This window comes from Fistularia commersonii, chromosome 4, assembly GCF_037954325.1.
Source record: "Fistularia commersonii isolate RoL2024-O1a breed Wild chromosome 4, RoL_Fcom_v1.0, whole genome shotgun sequence".
Classification (NCBI taxonomy): Eukaryota; Metazoa; Chordata; class Actinopteri; order Syngnathiformes; family Fistulariidae; genus Fistularia; species Fistularia commersonii.
In genome coordinates, this window is record NC_141287.1 from 11,948,159 (window position 1) to 11,968,510 (window position 20,352).

At 43.4% G+C, this 20,352-nt stretch overlaps 1 protein-coding gene across 1 annotated transcript in view; it reads right to left on the reverse strand.

The window, feature by feature from the left end:
- Positions 1-2,739: 2,739 nt before the first annotated feature.
- Positions 2,740-20,352, reverse strand: part of LOC147234698 (transmembrane protein 163a-like) — a 32,938-nt gene continuing 15,325 nt past the window's right edge. The window contains exons 3-8 of the mRNA XM_086145318.1: positions 8,677-8,720; positions 8,245-8,336; positions 7,652-7,748; positions 6,188-6,299; positions 5,234-5,375; positions 2,740-5,127 (exon numbers count right to left, since the gene is read on the reverse strand). Of these exons, the coding sequence (XP_086001444.1) occupies positions 5,067-5,127; positions 5,234-5,375; positions 6,188-6,299; positions 7,652-7,748; positions 8,245-8,336; positions 8,677-8,720 (548 nt within the window). The 3' untranslated portion in view covers positions 2,740-5,066. The remainder of the gene's footprint in view (positions 5,128-5,233; positions 5,376-6,187; positions 6,300-7,651; positions 7,749-8,244; positions 8,337-8,676; positions 8,721-20,352) is intronic.

Here is a 20,352-nt window from a genome sequence, read left to right on the forward strand (position 1 = left end):
ATAGTGCCTCAGCAGACCAAAATAACTGATGAAAATACATCCAAGAATTCGTGTGCACATCAAAAGGGGAAACATGATCAGTGTCACATTTGCATCTGATCATAATGAAAAAAGGAAATCCTCCATAACCATGGTCACACAGTGCAAATGCTGTTATTACTGTTATTATCGGATTATTATTGTGACGGTGCCTTCACTCACCCAACACAAAATCGGAAATGCAAGTTGTCAAAGTGGCCGGGGGGATATCCGTCCGTCTTTCCGTCGAGCCATCGGCTCATCTTTCTATCCATCCGTTAATTTCAGTCCGTCCATCCGTCCATCCATGCATCTATTCTTCCGTTCATCAGTCCATCCATCCATCCATTCTTCCGTCTGTACATGAGTCTATCTTTCCATCCATCTTTCTGCCACTCACCCAGGGTTGGTCAGAGGTCCCTCCTTCCGGAAACTCCACGGGGAATCACCTCCGTCACACCAGGACGCCACTCGCCAAGTAGAAATGGGAGAGGGGTGAAATTTGGATTTTTTCACTATTTTCATGAATTAAATAAATCTTAACCCCTTTAACACGAGTCGGTTTGTGTGACAAATAAATATCTAATGATAACATATTTTAAAACCGGTTGTCATTCTCTGCGAACAAAGTAAATCAAGAAAAATAGCCGAGCGGGAATCATCCAACTTTTAAAACTAAAATGCAATAAATAAAGATGAATAAATAAATAAAGGTGATAAAGAAATAAAAGGAAAATAAACAAAATAAAGAACATTAAGTCAAAATTGAAAAGGTTGATTTATCTTTTCTATTCATTCCAATAAGATGTTTAAATCATCTCAAGTTTTGGAAATAACAGATCAATAATAATATTATAAGAAGAAGAAGAATACGCTGTCACTCTTGCAAGAATTGTTATTGTTATTGTATTATTATTATTATTATTATTATTATTATGACAGACCTGCAATGAACACACATACACTGTCCACGAGAAAGAAATTATCTATACATATGTAAATTCCTTTTATTTGTTTTATTACAATAATTTCGCGTCCATTTCTTTTGTCTCATTACAAACTGTTGGCAAACTGTGGTAAAAGTATGGTAAAACTACACATGTCAAATGAAAAATAATTGCAGATGATAAAAAACAGAATAGTACAGAATAAAAAAGAATAATATTAATGATTGAATGAATGAATCATATGGATGTAAAGAAATAGTAAACTAAATGACATGAAAACGTAAAAATCAATGAAAATAAATTAAATTAAAAATGAGTGAAGGAGCCTCCTTTTTCCCAATGGTTTTTTGATGCCACTGTGTGGTCAAAATTGAGAACTGCCAACTGTCAAATAATGTATTATGAATATTCCTGTAAAAAGCAGCATCCTGGTCACTTCAAACTTATTTCTCTTGAATTTCAACCAGAATATTTTAACCCAACAATTTAATTTGATTTATTTTTCAGATCAGAAGGATCAATTCCAAATAAACGAAACAAAACTGAGAGAAAAAGTACAATAGTAATAATAATATGATTCAATCTAGAATATAGATATTTTCTATTTGAGTCTAATTTCCAGGACAATTGATCCGGACATGTTTGATATTTCAGCTTTTTTCGAGTGTAAATATTTTGACTGGTGGAGGTTAAATTGGTTTGGATGATTTGAGGAAAACGAAGGAAGAGTCAACTGGCCTTCACAAGATTGTACTTCAGATTTATCTGAATTTCAGATTTAGCGTACAAAAAAATTAACTTTAAGTACAATGAGGATCGTTACCATGGCAACGAGGGCCAATCAAGAGACACTTCAACTGAATTCATCACCGAAAAAACAGAACAAACCAGGCACTTTGCCAAACACACACACACACACACGGACACACACACACAGTTCGGGCTACACAACCCCTGTCATCTCAGGGCCGTCGCAGGATTACCGGAAAGTCCAACCCTGTATTGATTTGTTTGGGCGTGAGGCAAACAGCAAGGGGCTGGGCAAACCCATGGCGAGAGGTAGAAAGAAAAGGACGTTGTTTTCTTCGATGATTGTTGTCCAAACATCGGGGGGAGGGATTGGGGGGGTAATCAGGTCCGGGTCGGTAAGGGCTACTGCACAAACCAGTGTGCTGTCGGCCCCTTCGCGCCACCAGATTAGAACTTTCAGATGCTAACGTGCTAATTTGGTCCATTGCGGCGACGAAAGGGTGAAATAATTACCGCCGAAATTACAGTCTGAGGCTTTGCACTCTTCCTCACCGGGGCTAAATTTAGACCCCCAGCCTTCCACTCCCACTCGCCCTCCCCAGGTTCACTGAGTACTCCACTTGCAATACTCTCTATCACCACTAGAGGGCGCACAAGCACTCAGGATTCACCCTGTATGTTTGTAGGCTCGAAAACAAAAATCAATTGATTTATTGCGTTTTCATGACAGAATAATTTAAATCCACGTCAGAGGTTTTTAAAATGTTTAGTCTGTGAGGATTGAAATGAGGCTGCAGCAGGTGGGTCGATTGATTTTAAATCCTTGCAGATTGGTCATTCTAAAGGTCAGATGATCCTTTAGAAAAACTTTTTTTCACTCAGACTTCTTGCACATTTATTTTAGGAAAACATATGACTGATTGATGCTCAAAAATGTCTTTTAAATGTAAACAAATAATTTTATTCAAAAATGTAAAAAATGAAACAGGGAAGGAGGTGAAGGAGGGACAAATATCTTGAAAACTGATTGATTCAGTCAATTTATTGATTTTAGACAGGAATATGTTTATCGCTATAATATTTTGCAATGTCTGCGGCCTCCTGGTGGCCAGAGCAGGAATCGCAACGGTCGACAACAACATTAATTCATATACAGAAATCCAAGAAAAATATTTTCAAAATTCCCAGTAACTTAACAAAAATATGACTTTTGAATGGTAAGAAACAAAGTTAAAATGCCTAACAATGGGAAAAATGGCAGGAAATGATTTTATAAAATCAGAAAGAAAGTAATGTTCAAGAGGTCGCGAAGATCTCTGGCCCCATTTGTCGTCAGCAGAATTACACTCTGGAACTCAAATTGAAAATAAATCAAGCAGATGATTAATCCAAAATATTTTGATAAAATAAATAACTGTCTTTAAAAAAAAAATACATGAATAGTATCGTGCTATGACAAAAAATTAAAAACAGCTGATGGGAGGGAGATTTAATTGAATGAGAAAAAAAAAACCAACAATCAGAAATGTTGCTCTCGACAAAAAGTCAACACCTTGTTTCAAACAGTTCATTAAACATTGTTACTTCACGCTGAATTCACTCCTAGTCTCACTGAGAATAAATAACTACAGAGTAATAACAGGGTAATAACAGCTTAATAACACAGTCAACACAGTTTCATGTTGAAATCCTCACAGGTTATTGGCAATTTTTTTTTTATGTGGACGAGCCAAAAGTCGACCCAAGCTTGGCGATGATCAATCCTCCTGTGCCAAAACGTCGCAGCACAACTGCAAATTTCATTGAACAGCCAGTAAACAGTGCGGTATCTGTATTTACAGGCGTATAAGTGCTAGATAGTAAACATTTTGTACAAGCGACAACGATCATCCGGTACTCGGACTTCAAGCTTTATATTCTGGAAAAATAAAAGGAAGCCCGATTTGTTTCGGCCGTATTTGTAATAACAATGTAATAAAGGTATTAACAAACCCAGTGTTTGGTATTTACAGGTTTTCATTGCGGACGATGGGAACATGCAGACCAATCAGAAAACACGGTACATCATGTGTGCTATCCACAGCCCCCCCCTCTCCGTGTGTGTGTGTGTGTGTGTGTGTGTGTGCGTGTTGGGGGGTTATTATTGTGCTTCCTTTTCCCAACATCCCTAAAAAAAATACTGAACGGAGAATTAACAGTCAGAAACTATATTTATATATATTTTTTTTAAATGCATTCATCTCAGGCTGGAGGTGTGTGTGCTTCTGTGTGTGTGTATGACGGCATGAAATACTTTCACCGCACTTTAACAACTTTCAAGTAAAAATAACACAATTTTATTTATTTATATATATATATATATATATATATATATATGAAGAATCAGAGGGAGTAGAAGCTTGTAAAGGAGTGTGTGTTGGGGTAGTCAATAAATAAATAAATAGAATAAGAAGGAAAAAAAATAAATAAAAAAACCTGAAATCCTTTTTTGTCTTCATTTTTAATTATCTAATTCTAGAAATAATGGGAACAAACTATGCCTACAATTATACTATTACTATGACCTACTATTACATTATTCAATATTATATATATATGGATGTATATGTATGCAAATATGTGTATATATACACACACACACATAAAAATATTCACGTGTGTAGATGTATAAATATATATACATAGATATACATATATATATATATATATATATATATGTATGTATATATATGCAACTTTAAGGTTGCTCTTCAAAATAAAAAAGTACCCGTTGAAACTAAAAAGAGAAATATGGTATTTCATTTATTGATCCAGGAAGCAATTGAAATAAAAACTAATATCATCTTAAATAATATAATATAATTTTAGTACCAGCTGTTTCTGACTCAGCATTTTTAATATATTTTTTCACATCTACCTGAGGCTTTTATTTTCATTTTATTTAAAAAATACTTTGACTGAAAGAATCTTCTGTTTCCGGACTGAGGCGTCCACTTATAACCCAGGCTTTTATTTTGAAAAATCATCAATGAGGTATCCACGTTTGTTATTTTGAAAAACAATTTCAACTGAAGGACTTTCTCGCTCTCTCTCTCCCGCTAGAAGACATCCAATCAAATCTTTTCCTTTGGAAATATGATAGCTCTGTGTGTGTGTGTGTGTGTGCATACATGTATGTGTGTGTGCTTCTATGGCTGAGCATACAGTACAGCGTAGGAGTGTGACTACATGGAGGGGCTTGATATTATGTTTGTGTACAACGTCCAGGTTGTGTGTGCGTGAAAACTGATTCGGGGGAGGCAGGTGTGTGTGAGAACCTGCTCATCTGCTCAACACACACACACAGTTCGCTCACTCGAAGCGCTCGTAATTCCTGGTCTGCCTAACGCGAGGCACCATGTCCTTCAGGAGTCTGCAGAAACACAAAATAAGGAAACATTTTGAAAGGGGCGATAACACGTGCCGCGGCAGCCATTTTGGAGAAACCGATCGTCGTCGCACGCCGTTAGACATCTTACTTGATGCCGTACGCCAGGATGATGAGCGCCATGAGGACACCGGTGGTGCCGTCCAGGAACCAGACGTCTGGATGGTCCTTGAACACCTCGGCGCTGATCAGGATGGAGAAGCCCATGATGCCCCCCACCAGGGAATTGAACGCTGCAGAACACAGAGCCTGATCTCAGGTTCGAAAAAGAAACGCCTAGAATACAGCGTTCGGTTTGCGGTGCACTCAATGTTGCTGTGAGTTGAAATAATTAGCTTGTTATGCTAACACTTGCTAGCAAAACATTCACAACATTGGATTAACTGAAATGAGTGTCATTGTTTTCTCACTAGATTGCTAGCCTAGCGTTAGCATCAACGGCAGCTAACTGCCAAACGCTTGCACTTCCTCCACAACCTGACCCTCAACTATGATTCAACGCTCACTGTTTAATTCCTTTTCAAAAATTGATGGAAATAATCATGCGAGTGGTTCAGATGTTTGTATATGTGCTAACGCTAGCTAGCAAGACTGTTACAATCTATTCTCAGTAGATTATATGAAATGGATAATGCTGAAACCATCTGGATGGTATCCTTCAGGTGTGCTTATGTTAACTAGCCTAGCGTTGTTATTTAACAGTAAAAGTATTATTATATATAACATAATATATATATATTATTATATATAACAGTATTATAAATGTAACAGTATTATTTAACAGGTCACATTATTTAACAGTTTCTTAATGTTTTCTCACCAGATAGTTGTACTGCTAATGTTTGTTAACCTTGTGTTAGCATCGACATTTGCTAACTGCTAACTGCTCACACTTCTCGACAATTGCCAACCTGTGACCTCCTGCTAACGTATGCAAGGTCTTTATGGGTTATTACTTTTTTTTATGGTGCCTGTGAGGGTTTCAGATGTTTGCAACCATGTGTGTGTCTGTGTGTGTGTGTGTGTGTGTGTGTGTGTGTCCTACCATCAGTGATAAGCGCCCGGCTGGTCAGCACCCTCCCAAGCATAAACTTGGCCACGGCCAGTACGACGCAAGAGAACCCGCTCACGATGGACACGCTGAACAGGAAGTCGTCCTACAGGGACAAAGGAAATAGCAGGGGAGGAAATTACGTGGTCAGTCCCGAGCCGGTCTCCAGATGAGTCGGGTGGGGGTCTTGTGTTTCTGACTAGGGTCTAGGGTACACTTGAAGGGGTTTACCCTCAGAAGGAATTGGCTCCAGCTCCCTGGTGCACACTACTGTACTCTGCAGGTAGCAGTGCCAAACAGAAGTACATGTAGCCTGACTTGTAATTGACCTCCTGCTGTGTTTTGACCCCCCCCCCTCCCTCTCCCCCCTCCGCCATAAAAAAAAAAAAGAAGTGAACCCTTCTGTACGTTTGTCCTCAATCCCTGATGGAACCCTGAACATTTCATCCGAGTTAAACCGACCCAAACAAAGACTCGTTGGGCAGAGCAGAAAAGGTACATTTGCTGTAAGAGCGTCCCAACCGCTCACATTTTGGTCTGACGGAGTCGAGGAGCTGCGGCAGGAGGAAGACCGGTTGGGAGCCTAGAACCGAAAACCTCCAGCTCGTAAGAGGAAAGTACTTCCTGTTTACTTTTGCATCAATTTTGTCACCTGTGCACCCATACCCAGCTCGTTTAGCAAGTGCAGTATCTGCCCAACAGGGTAGTTTTATGGATAGTGCTACAGTACAAATGCAGTATCTGTGTGTGTGTGTGTGTGTGTGTGTGTGTGCGTGTGTGTGCGTTCCTCCTTGCAGCCGGGGAAACCAATCTGTGCCTCATGCGCTTAATGCTCGCCATCAGAGCAGCGGCAGGAGGACGGGACGTGATGGGAATCGGGATCACGCTTCGCCCGGCTCCCGACCACCGTCACAGCCTTAGTCTTACAGAAATACAACTGTTCACTCTTTCATTCACACATGTGGACATTCAGGGTCACCAGTGAAACTTCTGCATGTGTTTGGACTGTGGGAGGAACCCCATGGAGACCCCGGACGGAAAGGCCTCCCGTCAGAGTCCAACCGATGACCTTCTTGCAAGGAGGCGGAAAGGCTAACTTGGTTAATTAGCCTTGCGCATCGTCTCAAGATGCATCATCAGATGGGCTGTTTCGCTAATTGTCAGAGCTGTTTGTTTTTCTAAAAATTCAAATTTCAACTCGGTCGAGTCGGGCAGCCTCATGAAAGCCAGAGTTGGGGATATTTTGGGATGTCGGGGTGGGGGCGGTGGGGTGGCTGCAGCGAGATGAAGGAGCAGATCCGTGCTTTGAAGGCTTCCGCGGCGGAGCGTTCAAGGACTTGCCGAAAAAGTCCGGCGCCCGGCTTTGGCGAGCGGCGCGGACAGACGGCGCTGGCAGACCCGTGCAGGGCGGGTTAAAAGAGCACGGAAAATGGACATTAACCACAATCTCGTTCTCACCACTTCCGGAGGCATCCTTGTCACTAGGTTGTGGATGGCTTTTCCCAGGATGCACAGCGAGGACAGGACGAACACGATTCCCAGGATGACGCAGGCTCTGCGGGGGGTGGGGATGGTGGGAAAAGTCAATGCTCATCCATAGCAAAATGCATATGTAATAACATTTATTACTATTTAATAACGTCAATTACTATGTAATAACAGTTATTGCAACATAATGACAAAAACACAGTGCAGAAATGTTAATGTTTTTCTTTTTTATATTTTATTTATATTTTACACTCTTTTTTTTTTATTCTCACGCCGTCATCTGTTACCTCCATTTTTGTTTTGAGATCGATTTAAGGACTTGGGAAATGTACTGAGCGAGCAAAACCATAGTGAAAAACACTAATATCGAACAGAAACACAGGAAAGTGAATAAATAATAATTATAATTTGTAATAATTGAATGAGTGAAATCACTGGTCTGCCCTCCCTCCAGAATGTCAAGCTCTTATGATGTGACATGTTTATTTTACAAATTATATGCATCTGATTGGTTAGCGGCATCTATTACACTGTTATAGCGCTATTACATTGTTATTACTCACATGTATTCCCGGTGCGCCGAGTGGACTGCCGCCGCGTTACTGTAACGCCACAGAACGATGAAGGATGACAGGACGTCGAGCGTGGCGTCAAACTGCAGCGGGAGAGGAGAGCGTGTCGAGTGACCAATCAATCATCCTGTCACGCAGTGTCACGTATTGATCAGAAATTGACCGGTTATTGTGATCAATGCGCTGCTGCACGGGTATTTGTTGTTATGAGCTAATTGTTAAGGTGTTGTTACTAATTTTAAGGATGTTTGAGAAGGTTGAGAAGCCCCCAAAACAAACCAATAACGTTTTGTTGGGGGGTCAATCATAAAATACCCATGATGACATTATGATTAATTGATCAGTGAAGGCTGTGTGTGTGTGTGTGTGTGTGTGTGTGTGTGTGTGTGTGTGTGTGTGTGTGAAGAAAGGAAGGGAACTTACGGCGAACCCAAAGGCCGACGCACTTTGTCTCATGAAGGACACGGCTGTGGAGAGACGAGGAGAAGAAGGAGGAAGAGGAGCAATTAGTCACATTTGATTGGCTGTCACACTACAAGGTGAAGTCATGTGACCTGTGTTTTCCTGGATCTTTGATCTACACACGCACACACACGATCACACACACCATCCGACTTGTCATCCTATCTTTCCAGGACGGATTCCCATGAGGGCAGGTGAATCGCCATGGCAACTAGAGGCTTTTTGGTGGATACAGCGGGATGGATTTGAACTTTTATCCCCTCCCTTCCTCCTTTCCTCTGAGAATCCACAACAGAGGAAGAGGAGGTGCAAGATGACTTCTCATCCCGATCGGGGGCTGATGGCTCACTGGTCATTTTAGCGTTTAGCACAGCGAGGCCCTCAGTCATTGACGCTAATGCCGCCATGTTCTTCCACAGCCCATGCTAGCCGGTCAATGCTAACACATGTGAGCTTGATGGAAAGTCGCCGCGGGTTCTTGACATTTTTAAATGGTGAAATCAACAAAACATGATGAATCACGAATTCATTGATCCTTTGTAATAAAACATTTACTAATCAGTAATAACACATTTATTAGCCACTAATAAGCACCCTTGTCTGCATCCTGCTATTTAAACTGAGATAGACAGTAACTCGGAGGTAGAAGAAACTTTACCATCCAGAAATTAGCTTCCCCCCTTTTCTTTTCTTCTCTTCTCTCTCTCGTACCTTAGTCACGATTGGCTCATGGAGGTAAAATCCCGAACCTGTGACCGTCTACATTCCTGCTGATGAGGAAGCGCTCAACCATGAACCGCCATGCCACGCCTCCGCCTCACGCTGCAGATGCACCTTCATTATATATACATATGAATCCCAAAAAGTTCACAAAAAAATAATAATAAGCATATGAATAAATACGTAAATGAAAACGTAGATTATCATATCGTATATGGAATGTTAATGAAACTGCCAAAAAAAAATGAAAATGTCCACAAATGTGGTAAAAGTAAATCAATACAGAAATGAGAATTCTTCTTCTTCTTCTTCTTCTTTCGGCTTTTCCCTTCAGGGGTCGCCACAGCGAGTCAACTTTCTCCATCTAACCCTATTCTCTGTATCTTCCTCTCTCACACCAGCTACTTTCATATCCTCTCTCACTACGTCCATAAATCTTCTCTTTGGTCTTCCTCGAGACCTCTTGCCTGGCAGCTCCAATTCCAGCATCCGTCTACCAATATATTCACTATCTCTTCTCTGTACATGACCGAACCATCTCAGTCTGGCTTCTCTGACCTTCTCTCCAAAACATCGAACATGTGCCGTCCCTCTGATAGATTCATTCCTGATCCTATCCATCCTGGTCACTCCCAAAGAGAACCTCAACATCTTCATCTCTGCAACCTCTAGTTCTGCCTGCTGTCTTTTGGTCATTGTAACAGTTTCTAGTCCATACATCATCGCTGGTCTCACCACTGTCTTGTACACCTTTCCTTTTATTCTGGCCGATAGTCTTCTATCACATAGTACCCCTGACACTTTTGAGAATAAATAAATAAATACATGAAATGAATAAAGCAATCAATTAAATTGCCAAAAAAGAAAAAAAAAATAGATAGAGGCAATAAATAGCAGAATATCACATCATATATGGTATGACAATGAAATTGCCAAAAAGGGGAAAACTCCAGGAAAATATTGGATAAATACTAAAAACGCATTATCATATCATATAGAATGTTGAAGAAACTGCCACAAAAAATTCCAAATATAGTTAAATCAATTAAACTGCCCAAAAAAATTCTGCAAAAAACATTTTGTAAAAAACAAACACAAACAAATACATGAATAATAAAAATAACTAAATTATCAGATTATCATATTATATATGGAAAATCAATTGAACTACCAAAAGGGGAAAAGTCCACAAAAACAATGAATAACTAAAAACAGATTATCATATATAGAATATCAATTAAACTACCAAAATAAAAAAAGGACACTCTTTGAAGAAAATCAGGCCATGTGAGTGTGACTGACTGCTATGAATATCTCACTGCATAATAAAACACACACACACACACACACACACACACACACACACACACAGAGTTACAAATGCACTCTGCTCCAGAAAAGAACAGACGTCCCCTTTTTTTTCCCTCCTCCTCCACCGAGATTCCAACGCTTATTCACTGGGTATAGACGGTTAATTACACAGTCGTAATCATCCTTAGAGTGTGTGTGTGTGTGTGTGTGTGTGTGTGTGTGTGTGTGACGGTGGAAGCGGCAGGGGGAGTCTGCTGCCCTCTGGGCTAGTTTTCTCCGCCGTGTCGCTCTTCGCTTCCGGCAAATCGATGGCTCTCCCGTTACATCCTCCAGGCTGTTAGTTAATCAGGGAGACGAGCATCCAGGGCCGGCGCTAACAAGACTGGGGGGAAGAAGGGGGAAGTCGGGGGGGAGTGTGTGGGCAGGAGTGTGTGAGAACAAGAGAGAGAGAAAACGAGGGAACAGAGAAAAAGTGGACCAGGTCCCTTCTCAGATCTTGCTTTAAGCCACCAAAATGACCAGGAGTGCAAAAAAAAAAACTTGTGTGTGGCCTCAAGTTACAACTCCACATCACTAGATGGCGTTGTGATCCCGGCAACTTGGAGGGAACCCCTGGGAAGGGGTCGGGGAGGTGAACGCTGGACAGGAACGGCGGTGGGAGCAACAGGGACTCGGGGAAAAGAAACTCAATGGATAGTTTATGAGTTACAAGGTGGACCGTACCATTCTGCAGGGGCATGGGGGGGGGGGGGGGGTCTACACATGAAAAAGTGCCTGTAGACAATCATGCTAGCTGTAAGATAGTTATCTGGTAGCTATTAACACACACACACACACACACACACACACACACACACACAGTTATATTGTGACCTTCGTGCTAAAAAAGGTATCCAGAGGACCAGTGAGGATGGAACAATCCAAGATATCGGGAAGGCAACTCAGCTGCCAAGTCGACAGGAGGACGGACACACACACACACACACACACACACACACACATACACAGAGCACATAGATTCCATACAGCCTGTTCTGATGTCCTGCCAGCTCCAGTGTACTGTATCTGCAACGCCATGGCGACCACTTGGCAGTGATGAAAAACTAAGATTATCTTGGAGTGACAAGTGAGAACACACACTCTCGCAGTCACATGATGAAATGGCGGCACCCAATTGGATCATGCCCAAAACTATATGCCCACGGGTCGTTTTTTTTCTTGATCAGCCGTGCGATGGAACCACGGGGCGGCGGATGAAACCCGATAAAGTAGATCCATGTCGTCAAGTTACGGCGCCATCAGCACGCTATTCTAGCTTATTTTAGGAAAGAGGCGACTTCACCCTAGACCAATCACAGCGCCACATGTTGGGTCTATATGCAGATGACACACTGATGTATTCAGCCATTCTCTTTGTCATTCACAGCAAAAACAAAAGAGCTAGCTAGCACGATTAGCTCAGATCAAGAACTGCATGTGAAAAAATATGACATGGCCAGGTGGGAATACGGTGCAAAGGGGGGAGGCAAAGAGGTTGCTCAGGTACGTGCCAGCTGTAATCTGATAATCATGAATTAGCCAATCAGAGAGCCCCGTCCGGGCTCCCGTCAGCGGCACAGGTGCGGCGCTACGGAAATAGTGAAAACACCTGCGCCGCTCTGAGCCAAGGGGAGGTTAGCGCCTTCAAATTACCATTTGCCGTCAACCGAGGCGGGGATTTAAACAAAGACCCTCAGGATACTGCTCGCTGGTTAATTAGCAGCTTTGGAATAAGCGTGCGTGCACAAACACACACACACACACACACACACACACATACACACACACACACACACACACACACACAAAGAGCAGCGTTAGGCACTTGCAGTCACGACTGCTAAACAAAAGCTTTGCGGTAAAAACTAAAACCTTATTAAAGCAGACTTAATGTCATATGCAGATCCTTGACGCTAACAGATGGGCACACACATACACACACACACATGTCTGTGCGCATACATGACTTGTAAACAATTGCAAAATGAGATGAAGAGAAAAAACAAGTCACTCAAGCATATCTCACATGCAAAATTTTAAGTAAGTGCAGAGGTACGTGTGCACACGCAGACACACACACACACACACACACACACACACACACACACACACACACACACACACACACACACACACACACAAACACACAGAGCAAGCAGAGGTGTGTGCAGCTTCGCAATAAAATCATTGTGTGTCTTTAAAAAAAGACTGGTAAACACTCTTCTGAGCACCTCATTTAGTGATTTGTGACACACACACACACACACACACACACACAAATATACACACACACACACTGCAGCCCGGTTGCTGCTCGGCTGCACAATGCAGTATTTAATAATTCAGGGCCCGGCGCTGAGCTCTGCTCCGAGTCACACACCCTGACTGAGTTCACCCCTGTAGAAAAGCCTGATGGGACATTTCCCCCCCACCTCCCTCACCCCACGTCTCCATCATCGTGGTGGTGCCATCTGCGTGCAGGGGGGACACAACCACTCTTGCGACCCCCTCGCAATCAATAATGGCTTATTATTAGAATTATTCATTGAAAATAGACAAGGGTGACTTATCTGAAGAAGTCCCCCCCCGGGTTACATCTTCATGAAGCCCATTTTCCACTGGCTTCCAATTTTCAGTCGGGCGCCGCAGAGAGAATCAGGCATGACGATTTTAGCTTTGGAGCGTCTAACGCACCTGTGACTGTTATAACTTTGTTATAACTGTGTAATAACAGTCCTATTACTGTATTATGACTGTGTATTGAGCAGGAAAAAATATTTTTTATGAACTACTTGATGACGGGACTTACGGTTATTATCTGAGATACAGCAGCCAGATTACCGGAAATGATCAGAAATCGATACAAGGTTACCATTCAAAGTTCTCACAATTGATAAATCGCAGCCCAGGTGTCGGACACTGTCATTACTGCGCTGCCACCTCATTGGTTCTGGCCCACAGCCGCACAACAGCATGGTTTTCGCATTCAACCGTCTGGATTCTGCGGGAATAAACTAAAGGGATGATAAACAAATATCGCATCAGCTCGGCCTGCTGTGCTAACATGCTAGCTGCTAGCCTACTTTTCCAGTGCACCTTGGAAGCCGTCAAACATTCAAACACTTTTGAGATGTTCCACCACCGGTTGCTCGGCACTTGAGCTGTCAACTCCACGATCAACAGACAAATATTTTGGTAGCCTAGCGAACTTCTGGTTTGAGGTAAATTCTTGGGCGAGACAACACTCTGACAGATGATAGCCACTTTCGGACAGAGAAGTTCTGGGGAATTGTCCAACTCAAATGTGGTTCCAAGAAGTACCCTTGTCCTCCAGGGGAACCTTTTATTTTGCATTCTCACTGGCAACAAGGGACCACAATATGGACCGCAAAGAAGAAAAGGTAGAGGACTTGAAAAACATAGAGTGCAAAGCTACCACTGCGTCCAACTTCGGCATGGCAGGAAGAATAACTATCATACAGGGTGAAGTGTTTTTACCTTCTCCCATGTGAAAACCTCGCCGTTAGCTAACTATCCACTATTTCGGACCAAAATGTGGACGTTCCTCTGCGAGCCCTGGAAGCTTCTTGGCAGCGAAGCAGACCAGAAGACCTCAGACCTCTTTGTCGCTCTATTTCTTGCCAATTCTTTAGTCGCAAGAAAACATCTGACCAGGGACCACAAGGGCTTTTGAAAATGGCACTCCACGGTCCAGAAGAAGCATCTGATAATGAGTTTCACATGAGTGACGGTAGCTGGCATCACCCAAACAAGACCCGACTTAAAAGTAGGATCTACAATGGTTCTAGGTCCTAGTTGCTAATTCCTCTGCTGTTCCAATGCACCAAAAAATAGTCTTGTTCATGAAAACGTTCCTGCAAAAACTTCCTACAGGGGTTCCTATAGGGGTTGATATCAGCCATCTTTGACCGATCACTGAGGAAACAATAGATTGCTAAAGAAAAGGACCTGCTTGCCGCCCTGGCAGGAAAAATGACACCTGCGCTGCGGTTTCAGCTTGTACGGGGATGGACGGTGAACTGGCAGCGGGACAAAAAGTTGCCGCGGTATTGCCGGCGTATTTGATTATCAGAGAGGGAGACAGGGGATATGACTCAGCACTGCCGGCTTGTAAGTGACAAACGGGCTGCTATGAAATTCTGTTTCCTGGGTGACGGGGATTGGTTCGATTTTTCCTCCAAACACCCGGCTCTGATTTCATCCACATTCTTCAATCTTCAAAGCAAGTCGTGACCTGGAACCTAAAAGCAGCGAGTGTTCATTCATTCATCAACCCTTGGTCGGTCACCAGTCACTCACAGGGCCACGTTTAGCGACATACAACCATTCACCTGTCTTATAGACACAGTCCACTGATCTGCGCCTGCAGGAGAACGTTCCCCTCCAGCTGCCCCCGAACATTACATCTGAAAAATGAATGAGGCTTGAGTTGGCGAACGGGGGAATCTTCCCTTTTATTTTGATTCTGTGCCGTCGCCTCCTGTTTGCCGCCGCCTCCACAGCGCAGCGCAGGTAACCGTGAAGGGCGGCAGATGACAAGGGCGCAAAGCTCTTCAGGAGTTGCACTTTGTGGAGGGGGCGGTCTCTGCATCTTATAGAACCAAGTGAAAAAATAAGGGTAATTTATACATTCGTGAATGTGCATTGACAGGCTCAGCATTGTGGGAAAAAAAGACTTGTTAAAAACTAAGAATGCAAGGAAACATATTAGCAACAGCAGACTTGTTGGGATCAACAGATTCTGCATGACGATGGATCCGGGGTTCAACAGGGGTCTATTGTTGGGCCCTTGCAGTTCAACTTGTATGCTCTCCCTTTGGCTAACACTGCATGGCTAAATACTTGCTAAACAGCATAAGCTAACGACATCCCGGAAACCCTAGACTCCCTGCAATTTGCATTCCGACGAAACGGGTCCACCTCAGTTGCCATAGCCACCACCCTCCACTACTTCCCTTTCCTACCTTGGAAAGAAAAACTCCCATATCAGGATGCCCTTTGTGGAATGCAGCTTCCGCATTCAACTCGGTCAGAACCACAAACTCACACACAAAATGTCCACCTTTGGCCTGCACTCAACCCTCTGTTACTGGCTCCTGGACTTCCTGACTAGCAGACCCCAGTCTGTCAGGATAGGTAACATGATCTCAGCCAGCTTCATCATACTCAGGGATGTGTCCTCAGGCTCGTCCTCTATACCCTGTTCACCCACAACTGTGTTGCCTCCCATGAGGACAACGTCACGCTGAAATTCACAGATGACACCACAGTGATCGGACGCAACACAGGCACGAAACCAGTCTGGTGAAGTGGTGTGAGGACAACAACCTCACCCTCAACACGGACAAGACCAAGGAGATGATAGTGGACATGAGGAAGGAGAGGAGACCTCATCAGCCACTGTTCCTCCAAAGTCTTGTTGAGAAGGTGATCTGCTTTAAATACCTGGGTGTCCTCATAAGCGAGGACCTCACCTGGTCCCTCAACACCATGTAGACTGTCAGGAGGGCTCAAGAGTGGCTGTACTTCCAGAGGAGACTGAGGAGGTTTGGCTGCAGATGTCTGCAGCGAGTAGTAAAGACTGCAGAGAGATCACCAGAACCCCACTTCCCTCCAAGCAGACCACATACCATCACAGAGTCCACAGGAGACCACACCCACCCCCAACATGGACTGTTGACACTCCTAGCCTCCGGCCGAAGGTGCAGGAGTGTGAAATGTATATACACGATTAAAGAACTTGTACTGCCATCACACGCTTAATTGTGGCAACTATAGAGGGATTAAGTTGATGAGCCATACAATGAAGTTATGGGAAAGAGTAGTGGAAACTTGACTGAGAGCAGAAGTCAGCATTTGTGAACAGCAGTATGGCTTCATGCCTAGGAAGAGTACTACAGATGCAGTATTTGCGTTGAGAATGCTAATAGAAAAGTACAGAGAAGGCCAGAGGGAGTTGCATTGCGTTTTTGTAGACTTAGAAAAAGCATATGACAGGGTGCCAAGAGAAGGGCTCTGGAATTGTATGAGGAAGTCTGGAGTGGCAGAGAAGTATGTTAGACTGGTGCAGGACATGTATGCTAGCTGTGAGACACTGGTACGGTGTGCTGTAGGGGTAACAGAGAAGTTCAAGGTGGAGGTGGGACTCCATCAAGGATCAGCTCTGAGCCCCTTCTTGTTCGCAATGGTGATGGATAGGCTGACAGATGAGGTTAGACAGGAATCCCCATGGACCATGATGTTTGCGGATGACATTGTGATCTGTAGTGAGAGCAGACAACAGGTAGAGGAAAATCTAGAGAGGTGGAGGTATGCTCTGGAAAGGAGAGGAATGAAAGTTAGTCGCAGCAAGACAGAATATATGTGTGTGAATGAGAGGAACTCGGGTGGAGCGGTGAGGCTACAGGGAGTGGAGATCAAGAAGGTGGAGGATTTCAGGTACTTAGGGTCAACAGTCCAGAGCAACGGAGAGTGCGGAAAAGAGGTGAAGAGACGGGTCCAAGCAGGTTGGAATGGGTGGAGAAAAGTGTCAGGGGTACAATGTGATAGAAGACTTTCAGCCAGAATAAAAGGAAAGGTGTACAAGACAGTGGTGAGGCCAGAGATGATGTATGGACTAGAAACTGTTCCAATGACCAAAAGACAGCAGGCAGAACTAGAGGTTGCAGAGATGAAGATGTTGAGGTTCTCTTTGGGAGTGACCAGGATGGATAGGATCAGGAATGAGTCTATCAGAGGGACGGCACATGCTCGATGTTTTGGAGAGAAGGTCAGAGAAGCCAGACTGAGATGGTTCGGTCATGTACAGAGAAGAGATAGTGAATATATTGGTAGACGGATGCTGGAATTGGAGCTGCCAGGCAGGAGGTCTCGAGGAAGACCAAAGAGAAGATTTATGGACGTAGTGAGAGAGGATATGAAGGTAGTTGGAGTGAGAGAGGAAGATACAGAGAATAGGGTTAGATGGAGAAAGTTGACTCGCTGTGGCGACCCCTGACGGGAAAAGCCGAAAGAAGAAGAAGAAGAAGACTGCCATCACACGCTTAAACAGCTGACACTCATTCTTCTTGCACATGTAAAGTCTACTGCCACTTAAACTGCACTATGAGTTGCACGCCAAGCTGCACTCAAAAGCTTTATCATGCTGCCACTGTTCTATTGCACCGTTCATGATCAAATTTATAATCATATTTATAATAACGTTTACATTCTTTCTATCAGCACATATCCATATGCACTGTGGACAGCAAAGTAGGAATTTCAGTGTACAGGGAAACACATTTCTGTGACAACAAACACTTGGAATCTTGAATCTTGAAACTAATGCATTATTCCTTAGGGATGAATTAAATATCTATCTATCTAATTTAATTCTGAATGAGAATTAAATGATTAATCGTTATGAATCGTTATTTTGATGATAAGATGAGATCAACTTTATTGATCTCCATAGGGGAAATACCTTTGTCATAGCAGCGTAAGTGTTATGTAAAAAAAAAAAAAAGTAAAATAAATACGAATAGAAATAGAAATAGAAATAGAAAGACAGAAGATAGCAAGACATCCACGGATAAATAGACAGAAGATAAATAGACAGCAGACAACAATAACAACAAAAGCAACAATATCAGGGATAATGATGGGCAACATAAAGGAGCAGTGAGAGTGAAAAATACACAACCAGAGCTAAACGACAATATAAATAGAGTGACAAGCAATGAATAAAATAAATAAACAGACATAGGCAGGATGTGTGCGGGCTGGGACAAACAAGGATAAGAAAGACAGCGGAGTTAGGGCATGACGTGAATGGGTGAGGTAGTGAGATTGTGGAAGCAGCGCAGGTCCAACTCTGTCCACTCAGGATGGTCTGAGTTGTGTGCCGTCCAGAATGCTGTTGTTCAGTCTGATGGCCGTGTGCACAAAGGAGCGCCTCAAGAGTTCGGTTCTGGGTGGGATGAACCGTTGGCTGAAGGTACCTTGATACAGATACCTGAGGACGACTGCTTGACAGCATCACCTGCAGCTATGTCTAAAAATAAACCCATCTTGATTCAAGCTTGCCGACCTCAGTCTGCCTTCCGTGACGCTCCCGCCATCTGACGAGTGGGAAGGGGATTACTGGCGGCTCAGGAGGGGAACGGAAGACAAAAGGAGAAAAAAATAGTTTGAGTCGATGTTGAGACTTCTGCAAACTGCAGATTAATGCTAACGCTGGAATCCCTGAGCGTTTATCTGCACCTTCCTGCGCCTCACACCTCCGCAGAGACTAGAGCCACAGAACACGCCCCGGGGTTTTTTGCTGAACCCGACAGAAAGAGCCGCTAACTTGGAACGAATGGGTGAAGATGAGACTCGGCCTTGTCCGCGCCGATCGCGTTCCGATAAGAATATCAAAAAAGGTCAAATTTGAATTCAAATCTGATGACGGTTGATGAACAGTGGCGCCTTCGGATACAGAAATCCAACAAAAGTCCTCCTTTGGAACAGGGCTGAGAGATAGGCCGGGGGGGGGGGGGGGGGGGCACAAAGACACCTTCCTGTTGGATTGGTTATGTTAGCCGTTCACTAGCTCGTATACGCCACTGCCGCCCTGTTTGTGGGAAACCGCTAAACGAGCCCAATTAGCTGAAAACTCTGTTCTTCCCTACTTTCCTTCTTCATGGGCCATCACACTCTCCTCCTACTAGCACCACCCACAAAAACCCATCCGTTGGATTTTGCAATGTTAGCCAATTTCTTGCTCAGGCACTCAAGTGCAGTCCTGTTTGAAAACTCTGTCCACCAATTGTCAATCGCTAACTCAGACACGACAGCGAAACTTCATTTGCATGACATTGCTAAACTAGCCGCATTAGCTGAAAACTCATCTCTTACCTACTTTTCCCTCAATGAGAATGTCAACCACTCATTCATCTATTTTTTTTCTTTCTAACAAAGCCCGCAACCTAAATCACAACCTATTAGCCGATTGCTAGTTTGGACTCTCAAGTGCAACCCAATTTGCGCAACATTGCTAAATTAGCTGTGTTAGTGGACAACTTTTCCCTTCCCTTTTTCCCACCAGGGAGCCGCCAATAACTCCTCCCTCTATCGGTCTCTTTCTAACAAAGCCCCCAGTTAAAAGCACCCATTTGTTATGCTTGGTCAGCCGATTGCTAGCTTGGACTCTCTTTGAATGCAACCCTGTTTGCGGGTCATTACTAAATTAGCCGTGTTCGCAGAAAATTCCCCCCTTCCCTTGTTCCCCTTCAGTGAGCCGCTGACTACTCCTCCATCTATTGTTTTCTTTCTTACCAAAACCCCCACCCCCAAAAAAAACACTTATCACACTTTGCTCTGATAGCCAATCACTTGCCGGGACACTCTAATGTAGCATCATTTGCACACAAACTAGCCGCGCTAGCTGAAAACTCATATGTGACTTACTCCCCCCTCAGTTGGCCGTTTCTTGCCCCTCCACCTATTTTTTTCTTCCAACCTAAAGTCCCTCCCCTGATCCCCACCCCAAAATACCCGCCCATTAGGTTTTGTTCTGTTAGCTGA